Source organism: Pseudorasbora parva, chromosome 17 (genome assembly GCF_024679245.1).
Source record: "Pseudorasbora parva isolate DD20220531a chromosome 17, ASM2467924v1, whole genome shotgun sequence".
Taxonomy (NCBI): domain Eukaryota; kingdom Metazoa; phylum Chordata; class Actinopteri; order Cypriniformes; family Gobionidae; genus Pseudorasbora; species Pseudorasbora parva.
The window spans coordinates 9,310,224-9,326,277 of NC_090188.1; the positions used below are offsets into that span (position 1 = coordinate 9,310,224).

Genomic DNA, 16,054 nt, shown 5'->3' on the forward strand with positions numbered 1-16,054 from the left:
GGGGGGGGGTAGTAATGTTATGTCATTGCTGGAGCCAATGTTACTGTTAGGTTGTAAAGACAACGTAACAAATAGGGTCACTTTTTGGGATATTAAGCCCAAGGTTTATCCATCAGTCATAAAATGTATAATCAAAAATAAATTACTCATGACAATTATCAAATCAAAGAAATTGAAAGTAATGAGCGGTATAAATTACAAGGTTAAAACATAAGCAAGTATTCTCGTTTCATCTCTCATTAAGACAGAAAAAAGGCGAAGAGGATCTGGGGCCAGTTGAGAATTGTATTGTGATGGAAACCTAGGATAGCAGATTGGGCGTAATAGAAGGAGGCATCTCTCCTCAGGGAACAGCAGTCGTAAATTCCTTCCAGTAAACTTCTCGCTATTCAACAGGTTAGGCTCCTATCTCATCTCTTTGACATTCACATCAGACAGTAACCTTACCTTTAAATATTCAGCTTAGCATTGGAGATTAAATGATAATAGTTTGGGCATTACGCATGTATCACAATATAGTGCAATATCAGCACAAGGCGAATATCAAGTCTGCTCTAGTGACAGATAACTGTTGATCACTTTGTAGGATTAAAGACAAAAGCTGCATTTCCACTGCAGGAACTTTCCCCAGGAAATAGGGACTTTAGGATTGTACTTGGTGTGTTTCCACCACAGGGACCAGGATCTAAATGAAGTTTAGAAAGTCCCTGTTTGCAAGGTAGTACTTTTTAAAAGTTCAGGAAGTTCAGGGTGCTGAACATGCTGATTGGTTGAGTTCATTCAGCATTGTGATTAGTTGACTACAGCATTTTATTTCAAACACCATTTTTTAAAATATTTTGTTATGCGTGCAGTAAGAGTTGTTTGCTATTTAAATCAACAATGGAGTTTAATAAATACGTTGGATGCTGAGAAGGCAGGGACAATTCAGCAGGAACTTCAAAATCGCGCAGTCCTACACCACCGGATTAATCTTCATGGTAACTGTGATAGAAACGCAGACAGCAATAGAGTTACCGGGAAAAATTGTTCCAGGTAATTTCAGCGGAAACGCTAGAATGTGACAGTCGGTCACATCATTTTATCTATAGGAATGGTTGTTGGACAACTAGTCGACTAGCCAACCGTTATCTATCTGCTGAATTCAGTGAGGTTGACTATTATTGTCTTATATATTTTGGCATCAATATTTATTTTTGGTTCAATTAGCTGATAACGTTGTCTGGACTACTCTGGAATGCAAGAACACATCTTATGTAAAGGACCAAATTTAGAAAGTAGCAAGTAGTTTTACAGCTTTAGTTACTTTTTTAAAGGGATCCCCTGGTGTTGAGACTTGTATGGCTTAATATAACATAAATGATGTCTCTTACTGAATTATGTAGTAGAAAACCCATGAAAGATCTACGTTATTTTAAAAATCGATTTTATATTTGGACCATGGGCGGCGCCATTTTGTTTGCGTTCTAGGTTGATGACGTAGAGTGGTTGAACTCCTCAATCAGCTGGCATTACCCGTTGCTATTTTTACCACAACGCAACTCGAAAATTGTTTCAGAGTTAAACAAAACCAATGAATTCCTTTGTGATTATACTTAAAACACACTCAAACATACATGTGCACACAAACTCACCTACACAAGTCACAAACAGATCGGCGGGCGCGCACACGACAGGCTCTGTCTCAATCGAGATGTTGGGCTGCTCAGTCTCCACGACAGGGGCTGAATCTGAAATCGACCCTATACCCTTAAATAGGGCATTATTTGAAGGGACGGACATTTGTAGTGTTGTCCGACACCATAGTGGACATGTTCGAGTGCAGTCATTCAGTCTCACGTTCCACCGCAATAACGAGTGTACAGCCGATTTACAAACAGCTGTCCGACTTCACGGACTCATACATGTGCACACAAACTCTCTCTCTCACACAGACTCACACACACCCCAACAGATCGGCGCGAACACACACACACACACACCCCAACAGATCGGCGCGAACACACACACACCCCAACAGATCGGCGCGAACACACACACACACACACACACACGCACGCACGCACTGCGTGCGCGCATACATAACCCTCAATCTATTCCCTGTGTTGATATCCTAGATAGACTGTTGATAGTAGATTAACTGTAATGCCTAATGTGACCAGCAGAGGGAAATATCTAGGTAGGACGATGGGATAAAGTAACGTGAGGAAGAGAGGCAGGATGTTTTGGTGATGATGCATGCGATTGAGACAGAGCAGTCTGTCGCTGACCTAGGTGTGTGCGCGCCCGCCGATCTGTTTGTGACTTGTGTAGGTGAGTTTGTGTTCACATGTATGTTTGAGTGTGTTTTAAGTACAATTACAAAGCAATTCATTTGTTTTGTTTAACTCTGAAACAATTTTCGAGTTGCGTTGTGGTAAAAATAGCAACGGGTAACGCCAGCTGATTGAGGAGTTCAACCACTCTACGTCATCAACCTAGAACGCAAACAAAATGGCGCCGCCCATGGTCCAAATATAAAATCGATTTTTTAAATAACGTAGATCTTTCATGGGTTTTCTACCACATAATTCAGTAAGAGACATCATTTATGTTATATTAAGCCATACAAGTCTCAACACCATGGGATCCCTTTAAACTACCTCTAGCCTAAACTACCTGGAGTCTACAAATTCATTATGAAATTAAAACCGACAAGTAAAAAAAAACAAAAAAACAATTATGGAATATAACAGTATGTGTTTAATCCGTGCAGTCTTAAAAAAAATACTCTTTAACAATTCTTAATCTTAAACAAAATCTGATTTTACTGGCACCAGGCTGTCCATAACATGAAAACCTTTCACTAACACAACATCACAAAAATAGCAAACTATGCTACGATCCAATGATGCAATCAATTACCAAGTCCCATCCTACATTTTTATTGTTCATTAAGTGGTTTCACTAAGATATACATCACAATAGGGGAAAAAAAGACTCAATTTCCATTTTATGCTGACTTTTGAATATAGAGCATATAGAATAAAAAGTCAAGCAGAATGTGAAAGCAGAGCATGCTGTAAAGAAATAAAATGATTAAATTATTTCCTAACATCTGTCCTGTAAGTCATTACTGTTCTTTCTTTCTGTATTATTCTGTAACTTTAAACCCTAAGTGACTTCCCTGCAGGAGCATTCATCACATTGATATTGAGAACACTCACACTCTACTTTCTATTTGTTTGCCATCTCAGATGATGTTACCAAGGACATGTGTGAGTGGCAGACCCTCAAGTTCTCCTCTCACTTTCCTTGAAGGGCAAAGGGAATTAATTTGCTTCATATGCCATCATAAGTAAACACATTTGCATTTGTGTCAGTGTGATCAGACTTATGACTATGCTCTTTTCTGTGTTTTTTTTTTTTTTTGCAGTCTTGCAGCTCATGAAGGTATGATATATAAGCACATTAAATGGCAGAGGAGTCCACAGGGCCTCAAAGGAGCAGGATATTCCCACGTGCCCCAGGAGAAACCCTTGTTGGGACGCCAGCACAGGCACAGCTGTTAGCCTGAGACAGATCACACTTGACCTTGAGCTATAGTTCACTGTACATGTGTGTGCTTAGACTGAAACAGAGGACACCAGCAGCCAGTTGGATAAATTGCTTAGATTAGATTTTCATAAAAAGCAACATTTTTTGCAAAAAGCTGAGAAAAATCAGACTACATCCAGATCGGATTCAGAGAGATAACCAAAACACAGATGGAGTAGATTGAGTCCATCGACACCCCCAAAGCTTGCACAGTCCTATAGCTCATCCTGGGTTGACAAATCATTCAGTAACATTATGGCCATTTTGATTTATATGGCGGTTAATGTTGATGATAGATAGTGTTATTTTTCATATGCATCTGCTTACATATGCTATCGCTTGTTTCTGCTTCTTTTTCACCTTTGTTTCGATACAAAGATTCTGTACTCTTTCAGAAGATGTGTCAGTCATCCGTCAATGGCGAGAAAAGCGTGTCTCAAATGACGGAAATTTTGTCGGGGAAAGAGTTAGGAAACATTCTTAAAGTGGCTATGTTTACCCCCCTTCATAAAATCAATAAATCACAATGCTAAAAATTGTAGGGGACTTAAAACTGGGCTTTTATCCTTAAGCAGACTATAATTTCCTGCTACTGATCCAGTTAATTTTGTTTGTCCCAAATTGCTTAGCAACCTTGTGGGTAAAGTTCACAACATCCAAGCAGAAATGACTTAACATGATGTGTAGTAGGTGTCAAGTATAGTTTTAAATATACATAAATATGGAGACAAGAACTTGCAAATACTGTACTCAGGGCCTGTCAAAGGCATGGCAAATTTCTTAATCAAGAAGACACAGTCAAAGGATTCATCCACAGCCCTTTGTTCAGGAGATGAAGAGATTACAGAAAGTGCCTGAAAAGAACCAGCGATCAAAGTATCACTGTAATGTTTACTACAAAACTCAGTCGACATCCAATCATCGGGTGGTGTGGTCTGACTTATTAGAGCAGGAATTTCTTTAGTACCTGAAAACCAAACGAGACAGGCTAGGAGTACAGGGTAAGTGAGAGAGTTGTCAATCAAACAAAGCTCTGGTATTGGATCTACCAGGTGGCGTCTTTAAACCTGTATTTGTATGAATAAAAATGAGAGGATTTAGTCTGTCGGCTTTCTCTACAGACTTGTCAAAAACCTGACCTTTGACGCAAAGGGAGGGGGAGGGTTGGAGGAAGATTCAAAGCTCTAAAGGACTAAAGCTTGGGCTGACTAGTGTATAAAAAGTGAATACTATGAGAAGGCAAGACATCTTCATTCCAACAGTCGTTTCCTTCCCCACTTTTTGCCTCAATGGTACGATATTCAATGTACAGCGGATATCAAAAATATCCTGCAGAATTACATGACCTCATACCAAATCCTAGTTCTCGATTTGATGTTAAACAGACCACGTTTCATAGCTAGAATATCTCCCTTACAAAACCAATAGATTCATAGACTAGTTGTCCACCAAGCTAGACACAAGATCTAAAGCTGACTTCTCCAATTCCAGTGTGTTTGTGGATTTCAAAACAGAGAGTCTAAAAGCTGTGTGCAGAAAAACACAAACCGCAGAACCCACTGGCATTCATTTGTCACCCCAAGTTGCTTGTTTGTAATTCCAGAGGGGTTCAGGATTAACAAGAACATCTGACTAACTTCTCCTGCCAACAGAGGACTATTGTACTTTATGTTTATTTTATAAATTGGCAAAAATTTAAATATTATATATTAAAATAATAGTCCTGGAAGCCAGTATAACAATCCATATTCTATTAAAACTTAGTTCAATTACTTAGTTCAAAATTTATTCTATTGAAAACTTATTTCAGCTCCTAAAAAGAGCTAAATACTTAACAGTGTCATAATTTATTCATCCTCATTTCACTACGAATCTGTATGACTTTTCCTCTATGGAACAATTGGACCCCACAGTCTCCTTTTTCACAGAATAAAAACAGTCAAACAAGTTTAGAACAACAAGGGAGAAAATTTAAATTTTCATTTGAGCTACCTGTCCCTTCAACACATTTTACAACAAAGTCGTTCCATACATGTTTTCCTCAAATCAAGGGCAGAAAATGCAAAAGTCTGCAGATTCAGTACGGGCATGCATATCAGCAACTAAACGCAGCTCACTCCAAGAGGCTTGAGCAAATAACACCAGATGAAATAGATCATTGCTGTCACCACCTTCATGCTAGAGATTCCAAGACAAAAGACAAATCGAAAAACTCAGCGGTGACTTTCATACGTCAGTCACAAAAGTAGGGTATGTATGGTATCTATAACAATATGTAACCTAAAAACCTGTTGAAATAGAAGGTCAATTTCCATTTAATCTGCTACTTAAAGAAATTTGCCAACATGCAAATCTAGTTTATGCTGAGGGAAAAAGCTTCACAATACCAGGGCTCAAAATGAACTTTGAAGTTTGAAGAACCCCTCAAAAATGTAGTTTCGTTTTTTGTTTTTTATTTAAATGAGATTTAATTATAGGATTTTAAGTAAAAATAGAATAGCCTGAATTTAGTTTTGTGAAATTATGCTAAATAAGACAAAAACAACAGATGGACTGATTGAAAATGTAAGATCAGTCTCTGACAGTAGATGGCGCTTATGGAACAGCAGCGATTATTGCGTTTTTGAGCACTGCTGTACAAAAAGCAGTGCTATGCTAAAATACTACTTAGCATGATGAGAAGACGTCTCTGACCTGTTAACGTCCTGTATTCAGACTTCGTAATACTTTTATTTAACAGCTAACAAATTACCTTTCTGGAAATTATTGCAATGCAGTTTGTGTGCAAGTCCGGAACAGAGATTGGCCAAAACTAAAACCTGATTGTGATTTTTTTGTGTTTGTTTGGAGCAAAAAACAAGCTGTTTCTGATGTATGGTCGGTCCACCAGTGCATCAAACAGGTGCAAAAATTATTTGCGCACACACAAATGCTCCGAAATATATTTTGAGACCACATTCTGGAGCATACGAGACCAAAATGGTCATAATTTCGAGCCTTGAATATGCAAACTTTTGAGTCTTGTTCAGCACATTTGACCAAAAACTGGCTTACCACAAATCAGGTGTAGTGTACATGTAAGTGAGGTAGTATTAGTACCAACACATGTTTCTGATGCACTGGAAACTCTTTGTTTCACAAATACAAAAATGGCCTCATTCAAGACAAGAACACTTTTTTTGTGGAGGGAGAGACAACACTTCCTTTCCCAGAACAATCCATCTCTCGGGTTGACAAGTCTCCCTGCTATATTTACCCAACCTAAACTGCAGATGATATACTTCCAGCTGCATTCTACCGCCATACGACACATGTGCCTGCCAATCAAACGGCTGGTGCAGAGGAAAGAGAATGAAACCTTTATCAAGCCAGCGAAAGTGGCTAGTAAACCTTTGGGGCTAATCCACATTTCCTTTGGCGGTATCTTTTGTTGTTGGCTAAGATAAAATGGCCACAATGTGAATGGAATTATAGGCTTTCATTAAGAAGACAGCTGGGCTATTTAAGAGATGTATATATACATTTAATTCATGGTACACTGAGCCAAAACACTGGCAACATAATATGACCAGACCCAATTCAACCTATTTTATCATTCTTGAAAAGGCATTGAGCAATAGTCACACACTACTCACTAAGTGCGGACTGTTGTATATTATTAAGAGACAAATAGTAAAACAAAGCAAATGGTAAGGTAAAGGCTGGTTATTTGATTAAAGCTTTCAAGATTTTTATTGATCAAAAGATCAATTTTATTGATTTTTATTGATCAAAGGCATAACATAAAGCCATGGCAGAAAATCAAATAAAATTGGTTGATACTTCGAGAAATAACCAGATGATTTATTTTGTCTCCTTACAATAATGTTCAAAAGTTTGAGGTCAGTAAGAATTTTTTTAAAGATATTAAGATGTGTATTGAGCAAGGGTGCATTAAATTGATCAAAGTTAGAATAAAGACTAATAAAAATATATCTAAAAAAAATCTATATCAATGAAATAAATGCTGTTCTTTGATTCATCAAAGAATCCTGAAAAAGAAAGAATCTGCTTTTCCACAAAAATATTACGCAGCACAACTGTTTTCAACATTCATAAGAAATGTTTCTTGAGCGGCAAATCATCATATTAGAATGATTTCTGAAGGATCACGTGACACTGAAGATGGGAGTAATGATGATGAAAATTCAGCGTTGCTGTCACAGGAAAAAATATTACAACAGAAAACTGATCTTTTAAAATGTAATATTTCACAATATTACAGTTATTAGTGTATTTTAGCTCAAATAAATGTAGCCTTAGTGATCACAAGAGATCTTACAGACCCCACATTTTTGAACAGTAATGTACATATGCTTGGAAAAAAGCTAACATCACCCATTTTATTCACTATGAAGTAGGTGAATAAAAGTCAACACTTGCTCAATAGAACTAACAAGGCCTTTGCTATGGGTCAGGGGGGGAATTTGCTAGATTTCTGCCTGGGTCTAGACACAGCCGCTCCTGTCCATCTCCGAGCGGCAGTATTCTCCAGAGAGAGGACTCCCTGTCCAGGGCTTCCATTACAGAGGCATGACGACATGCAGACAGAGTAGAGAGCTGTTGCACATCTCATCAACTCACACCCCTCCATTAATACAGAAATTCACTATGATGAATCAGGCTGGCATGCTTAGTAGGACTTTCAGCTACCAAAAGGGAAGTCATGTTAGTCGAGATAGTTTGTTCCACTCTTACCTAAAAGACTTACTTTAATCAGTCATCACACTTATTAAAGTTACTTGAACTCTGAAGCTCTTAAGATTGTAGTGTTATTTCGTAAACAAGCCATAAATGTCACTGTCATGGACATAAGTGATGTTTATAGTAAAATATTACTGCAAATGTGGAAATTAAGTTCTCTAAATATATATAAGGACTTCCGGTGCCTTCAAAAGTCTTCTTAAATCACCTTTATGGCATAAGGAGACTATGACTGTTAAATAGCAGCAATTTGTTATAAAAATGATTACAAATACCCCTTTACAATTAAGAGCAATGCAGTAAGAAGGATTTTTCATTTCTTTTTGAACCGAGGAACAATTGCATAAAAACATAGCATAACATTTACCTTAGCTGTCCTTTTCATTAAGAGGCATTTGGATAACTAAATGAACAAACACTGACAGTTTCCATGGGACCCCAAAATTATAAGATGGCATAAAAGCCCAATAGTAAGACATTGAGAAAGATAATATTGACTGATTTGAAAAGGCCATCCCTTTTCTCAAAGGAAATTTAGCATACACCTGGTTAAATATGCTTTCGTTCTGTAGCAGGAAAGAAGCACTCTTGCGAATGCTAAACAAGTCTGTTTAGTTTGATTATGTCTGATGTGGTTCAGTCTACTCTTAAATAAAGGGAATGAAGAAATGGTGCTGTGGCAGAATGCAAAACCTCCTAATTTTGCTTGCTTTTAAGACTTATCAACCAAAATCTGTATTAATTTCAACAGCTCTTGTTACGGTCAAGCACTGCAAGCCTTTTTTTTGTATAGCATTTTTGTATAGCTGTCATAAGAAAAACAGATCTGAGTGACATATGGCCAAAAAATTCTGAACATAACATAGTTAAGGGGTTCAACAAAAAATGTATTTCTGTCATTTCTGTCAAGTTGTTCCAAACCTGTATGAATTTCTTTCTTCTGCTGAACACAAACAATGATATTTTGAAGAATATGGGTAACTAAACAGTTGATGGACCCCATTGACTTCCATAGTAAGAGAAAAAAATACTATGGAAGTCAATGTGGTCCATCAACTTTTTTTTGTTGTCAACAAAACAAATAAAATCATAAAGGTTTGTAAAAACTTGGTAAGTAAATGATGACAGAACTTTCATTTTGGGTGAACTAACCCTTTAATTACTTGTGTAATCTTGAGTTATCATGTCTAACCTTTTATACTATTGAGGGTCTCTTTCAAGTGGCTGAAGCTGTGGAGTAGTGGGTCCTGTTCTTCATCCTGTTAAAACATGAGAAAATCATTTTAGCATTCTAGTTAACAACAATTTAGCATGTTATGATTTCACTAACAATATCATTTGATATGTTTATGTTATTTAAAGGTGCAGTGTGTGATTTTTAGCGCATTTGTCCACATCTCATCGGTCCCTTTAGGAGCACATAGAGAAGCTACGGGAGGCCAACAAGACAAAAAGGTTGTCGTCGGAGAGAACAGTGCAGCTAGCGCTCTGTATCAATTGGTCATATTACATTCTGTATGGCTTGACATGGAATATTTAACGGTGCATGCTAATTGCACACATTCTTGAGAGCGTCAGAAAAACAAAATGATCTAAAGCAAAACGTACCCATCATCAAATAGGTCCATATAATACATCAAATATATATATATATATATATATATATATATATATATATATATATATATATATATATAATGTTATTTAAAAACACAATCCAAAAAACTTTGAAATTGAAATGTTGCAGATATACTTTTCTTCAGTAAAAGTGCAGGTAAAGTTTGAAAAACTTCACACAGTACTCCCAATAATAATTCAAATCAAAGACAAGTTTGAAATGTAAACAGATTCAGTATTTATTCATATTCTCATGTTGTAAAGTGTCAAAAATAGTGCAAACAGCAAAAGTAATAATCCCAACCATGTCTCCAGATTTCAAAAAAATAGCAAATAATGATTTTAATGATAGAACTTTAGTAATTGGAACTAAAACTTGGTAATAATGTACGAACTGAAATGTATGAATGCATATTTTTCATTTTAACTGAAGGACTGGTGGTGGACCTTAAGAGATGGTTAGTCATTCAGTGTTTCTGTTAAAGGGGTCATATAATGGCATTTTTGTAATTAATATGATTATTCAGAGTATAATTTTTTTTTTTTTATATATACTTTAATAAAAAATTCTCATTAGTATTGTAAGAAAACCCTAATTTTAGTCTGGTCAAAAACAGCTCTGTTTTCACCAAACATTTCAGTGCATATGACTTTAATGCTAATGAGCTTTGCTCACCCCGCCCCTGTTCTGTGGGCGGCAGTGTTGGGCAAGCTACTTGGAAAATGTAGTGAGCTAAGCTACCAGTTACTCTACATTAAATTAAGCTTCACTACACTGAAGCTACCCCCCTGGGAAATGTAGCAAGCTAAGCTACAGCAACTTGAAAAAAGTAGTTTACTACATCTAAGCTACTTTTTATTTATTTAATTTTATATTGAACCCACTTCATTCCAATCAATGCTATTTCAGTGATCAATAAAAGTCAAGCATATAGACACACATTTTTTTTAGTTATACAAAAACTGTCCGAAATCAATTCGGCAACAAAAACATGTGATCCATAATATTAACAAAACAAGGGGCCTATTGCACAAAACTAGGATAAGGGATTAAGCCGGGATATCTTGGGGATCTTGTCATTTTTATGCAAAATTTAGTACAAAGCTGTCATGTAAACATACCCTGAAGGCAAACTCATACCAAGAACGATAACGATAATGAAAGATAACTGTATATTAGCGGATAAATTGAGCCAGGATCACCAAAATATCCCAGCGTAATCCCTTATCCTAGTATTGTGCAATAGGCCCCTGGTGTCGAGTGTGTGTGTGTGTGTGTGTGTGTGTGTGTGTGTGTGTGTGTGTGTGTGTGTGTGTGTGTGTGTGTGTGTGTGTGTGTGTGTGTGTGTGTGTGTGTGTCCCACACGCATGAAACAAGTTTCATTCATTCATTTATATCAAGAGGTGGCCAGGCTAGACCCCGATACTTTAACAAGAGGTGTTTATTCAAGAGACACAATAGATTTTAAAACTTTGCAGTTTCTCTTTTGTCACCGCGCGGACGATGCGCGTTCAACAGCGACTTGAGCGCTAGGGGGGAAAAAACATCAACCAGATAGTGCGAATGTGCACGTGCCTATCCCGTCTTTAAGTGCTTACTGCCAAATGAGTACTTTAAAAGGCTCGTGCGCGCGCATCTGTGCGCGTCTGCGCGAGGCAGAAAGGAACGTAGAAAGTGAAGTATATCCGCTTTCTTATCAGTTGTGTTTCCAATTTGTGCTTGATCCTAAGAAATGCTTGGGAAAATGTTACGTTAGCTTGTGTGGACGCTACCGCAGTACTTGATCAACAGAAGAGCTTCGCTACTGAAAAGCTATTTCATTGAGAAAACAGCAGCGCTACCACCACGCTACTGAAAAATGTAGTTAAGCTAGTAGCTTCACTACTTGTAGCGACTAGGGCTGCACATTCTCAAGTTTTTCATTAACCGTTAACCGAGGCCCTTAGCGGTTAATGATCGTTAACCATAGTGTGCGTCAGGGTTATTTTTAGTTTATTAATTTGCAAAAATATATTACAACTAAATTCAAACATGTCATTGACGCCACTTAACCGAGCAAAATGTTTCACTCGGTTACGCAATTTTTAACGGTTAATCGGTTAACCATGGACACCCCTAGTAGCGACGCTACTGCCCAACACTGGTGGGCGGGCAGGTGGAGCTGTTGCCTAATGCCTAGAACAGTAGAGGGGAAAGAATGGCTACGGAAGTCTCTGAGAACAAATCAGTGCAACTTTATCAATTTGAACCGGAGTCGGACCTGGACAAGATGACAGTAGGGCTGGGCGATATGGCCAAAATTTCATATCCCGATATAGCTCATTTGATACCCCGATAACGATATAGCAATTTTTCTGTTAATTCAGTTTATGAATAGTCTATACAAAATTGCAATGTGGAAATGCAGTTTGAAATGATATACAAAACAAATAAAGGTAGTATGGACAACATTTTTATTTTATTTAGAACCTTTTTTTCAAGCAAGACAGCTGGTAAAGTTAACACCAGCCTAGGGATGTTAACCGATGACCATTTGACCGATGGTTGACCGTATCAACGTTAACCGATCAAAGTTGTCGGTTAAAAAAAAAAAGTGATCTCTAAATTAGGCTATTATACAGTGGACTAAACGCTACTACAATTAGCCATCTCAATCCAAAATCTTTTTGTGTGAAGTGAACATATCCCTCGCGCTCAATTTTTCATAACTTGCCTGTTTGTACTTAATAAACCAATAAAAACATTTGACGCGAGGTCACAGCGTTTGGGTTTGCGCGCTCACAAGGTTTGCAAAAAGTAAACACTCGAGGTTAGAGCCGGGGCAGACGACAGGATGAAGCTTGCATTTCACTTAAGATGGGCTTACATTTGGAAATATATTACATCTACATTTCAGTTGTAACACATAAGGTGTTGATCGTCTTTCTTTATTATTGTTAGCACTACCTCGAACTAAAGCGGCGCCTCTTCGGAGCTGTCATTTCCTTAAATGAGCCACGGCAATGTTTCAAATGAGCTTCTTACGCTACACAAATGCCTTTATTTTCAACGCGATCACCTTCTACCCAAACCATTTCGAAACTAAGGAGCCATTGTACTCAGATTACAAACAAGCTCCTCGGCGGCGCGTTTGCGGGACTCGCGCTGTGGGGGATTTAAAAAAAGTGACGTGAGTGTAAGGGAGGCGGCAGCGCTAGGACAGTGCGCGTGTGTGTGAGAGAGAGAGAGAGAGAGAGAGAGAGAGAGAGAGAGAGAGAGAGAGAGAGAGAGAGAGAGAGAGAGAGAGAGAGAGAAAGAGAGAGAGAGAGAGACTGTTATTTCAAATAGCGCAGCATATTTTAAACTAATCGGTTAACCGGTTTCAACCGGCTAATGAGGCTCGGTGGTGGGTCAAGAAAATGTTTAGTTTTCGCCATCCCTACACCTGCCATTAAAATATTTCAATATATCCATAATGGCCATGGCTATATGGTGTGCCACGCGTAAAAGCCCGTTGCAGCGTCTGTGTCTGAAGTTTGTTTTGAGCGCTTATGCCACCACTCTGGCATAATTACTCTGAGAATTACCCTATGGAATTACCCTGGTCTGAACCGCGTCTACTACCGTCTTCCTCCATGTTTGTTTATGTATTGCAGCGTGCATGGGCATGCCGTGGCGTGGCGTGAGGTGCATCTTGACGTAAAATTCTGCCATAAACGCCTTATCGTGGCGTAAGCGATAGAGCCTAATATAAAACGATAGACATTTTCTATCGTCCAGACGATATATTTCGTCATATCGCCCAGCCCTAGATGACAGCCCAATGAAATTCGTCAATTAAGGCTAAACAGGACGTTTCAGAATGGTTGGTTAATGTAATGTCACTTTGATCTATCTTTATGTACTGGCAAGGTAACGTTAGCGTAGTGAGATGCAAATGCTGTGCATTTACTGATGTATACAATAGTTAATTGACAGATTGATGTAACAGCTAATGCCAATAAAAACTTTTTTTCTGTTATTAATGTCGGTTTGTCAATGATGCGTAATGATATCTATGCATTGTAATAACTGTTACAACACAATTTTTGTTGTTAACAGTAACAGACACTGTTATAAACCTTCTACATACTGGTAATTAAGCTTAGTGTAGAGTTACCACGTCCACATTAACTTTAAAACCACCATACACAGTTTGTAGTAACACAATAACCATAATGAGTTGTTCATTATAATAAACGTGGGATTATGAATTATATTGAGAACGTTATACTTAGAAAGCATGCCTTAATTTAACTTCGCATCAACAATGGCGGACTGGGATGATGACAGAGCTCGCTCAGGGCGGGTCTGAGGTCAAACGCTGCTTGTCAACCAACAATCGTGGGAGGGGTGTCCAACCGTGTGACGTCACACGGTCGAACGGCATGAATTGAGACAGAAGAAAACATATAAGGAGATTTTTTTTTTAAAACACTGGATGTACTTTTATCATTATAGGATGGTTGTTTACAGGCAATGCCAACAAACATTTCCATACAATCAGCTTGTAAAAGTGCATGTAGTTAGACTTCCTTAAAAAAAAAAAAAAAAAATTTAAATAAACATAATACTGATAAGATAATAGTACTACGAATTCTACTACCAATAACAATATAAACCGCACTAAGGATTGAGGAGCTGATGGGTTTATGAATATTAATCACGTCAACGTTCGCTTTAACTGAATTGCTGAAATCAAAACGGGTACAGTAATAGGTGCCCGCCAGCCAATGAGATTTCCACTTGCACATTCGTTTTTTCTTTATAAAGGCTGAATAATTCCAAACAAATGCCATTATTTTACAGGAAAATACAATAATACTGGAATAGCGCGCTGGAATAACGCGCTTTAGGGATCGCTTGACAAAGTGCAAATCTCCAAGTGCTCATCGCATGAAAATATATCTGTGTGTACTAGTTCGAGGTTGTAGAGATAGCTCTTCCTTCAGCAATAAACTCCTCTGCAGCTTCGGCCCTAGTTGTTTACGCTCTGCACAGAGATGTGAATGGGTCGCGTCATCAACATAGGCGTTATCGTTATTATCTCGGGAAGATAAATTCTTATCATGGGGAAAACTTTTACCGGTATATCGCAAACGATAAGCTATCGCCCATCCCTAATATCTATCATGGGACATCAGGCCCTACATTTCAGATAATAACAATATTCTTATAATAAACATAAACTGGACAACTTACCAAAGGAGTATGGGTACTCCATCTAGAGTTCCTCTTGATAGCGGTAACAACAACAGAAATCTCCCCTTGAACGATGTATATATTTTTGTCCACCATAGTGAATCTAGAGTGAAATTAGAGATATGCAATTAGACACAAGTAACAGCCTCATATCTTTTATTAAATGCAAGAGAGCTTAAAGCTAGCGGTAATCGCTGTGTAAAGCATCAGACAATGCAGCAGACAGGTATCAGCTCAGACTTCAATATACCAGATTGTGCCTTGTGGGGGCAAAAAAGGCGGTACAGAAATCACAATTTTTCATACAAGCCTCTAAAAAAAACTAAACATACAACTTTGAGGATCAAAGAGACTGAGATGACCGAGAAAACTTCTATAGTTTCTACTTGTATAGAAACTTCAGAAAGTATTTCAAATATATCTTCTAAAGAATTCTACTTGTTTACGCAGAAAGACTTGCAAATGTTTGGCTCAAGTTGGTAGGTTAAAACTGAAACCTATCAAACCTATCAAATCAAATGAAATCAAAAGAAAACCCAGAAGGACTAATTAACCATTGGTTACCTCGAGAAATATATAGATCATGAGAATGTTTGGTGTGTGAAAGCGTGCAGTTTATGTTGCAGAGCAAAATTGTCAAGTTGTTTACCACAGACCTTATTTTACTCATAACCCCATTATAAAACCCCTTTAGGAAAATCTCAAGGGAAGCACTGGTGAATTAGTCTTTTGCTTGACGTCATTTCTGCATTTTTCTAATGACTAGGGCCAGTTGAATAAACATATCCATTACGTTAAGACAGTGTTTTAAAATCTGGTGTTGGTAAAATCTAGCATTTAGTCAAGGGGCAGTAAGTCTTAATTTTTGGTATCAAATTAGGCTAATTCAGTTTTTTT

General features: G+C 37.8%; 1 protein-coding gene across 9 annotated transcripts in view; it reads right to left on the minus strand.

Annotated features, from left to right (window-relative positions):
* Positions 1–16,054, minus strand: part of gbf1 (golgi brefeldin A resistant guanine nucleotide exchange factor 1) — a 105,791-nt gene that overhangs the window by 86,349 nt on the left and 3,388 nt on the right. For all 9 annotated transcript variants that reach the window (XM_067422227.1, XM_067422226.1, XM_067422223.1 and 6 more), the window contains exons 2-3: positions 15,158–15,260; positions 9,512–9,578 (exon numbers count right to left, since the gene is read on the minus strand). In XM_067422227.1, coding sequence (XP_067278328.1) covers positions 9,512–9,578; positions 15,158–15,253 — 163 coding nt within the window. In that variant the 5' untranslated portion in view covers positions 15,254–15,260. The remainder of the gene's footprint in view (positions 1–9,511; positions 9,579–15,157; positions 15,261–16,054) is intronic.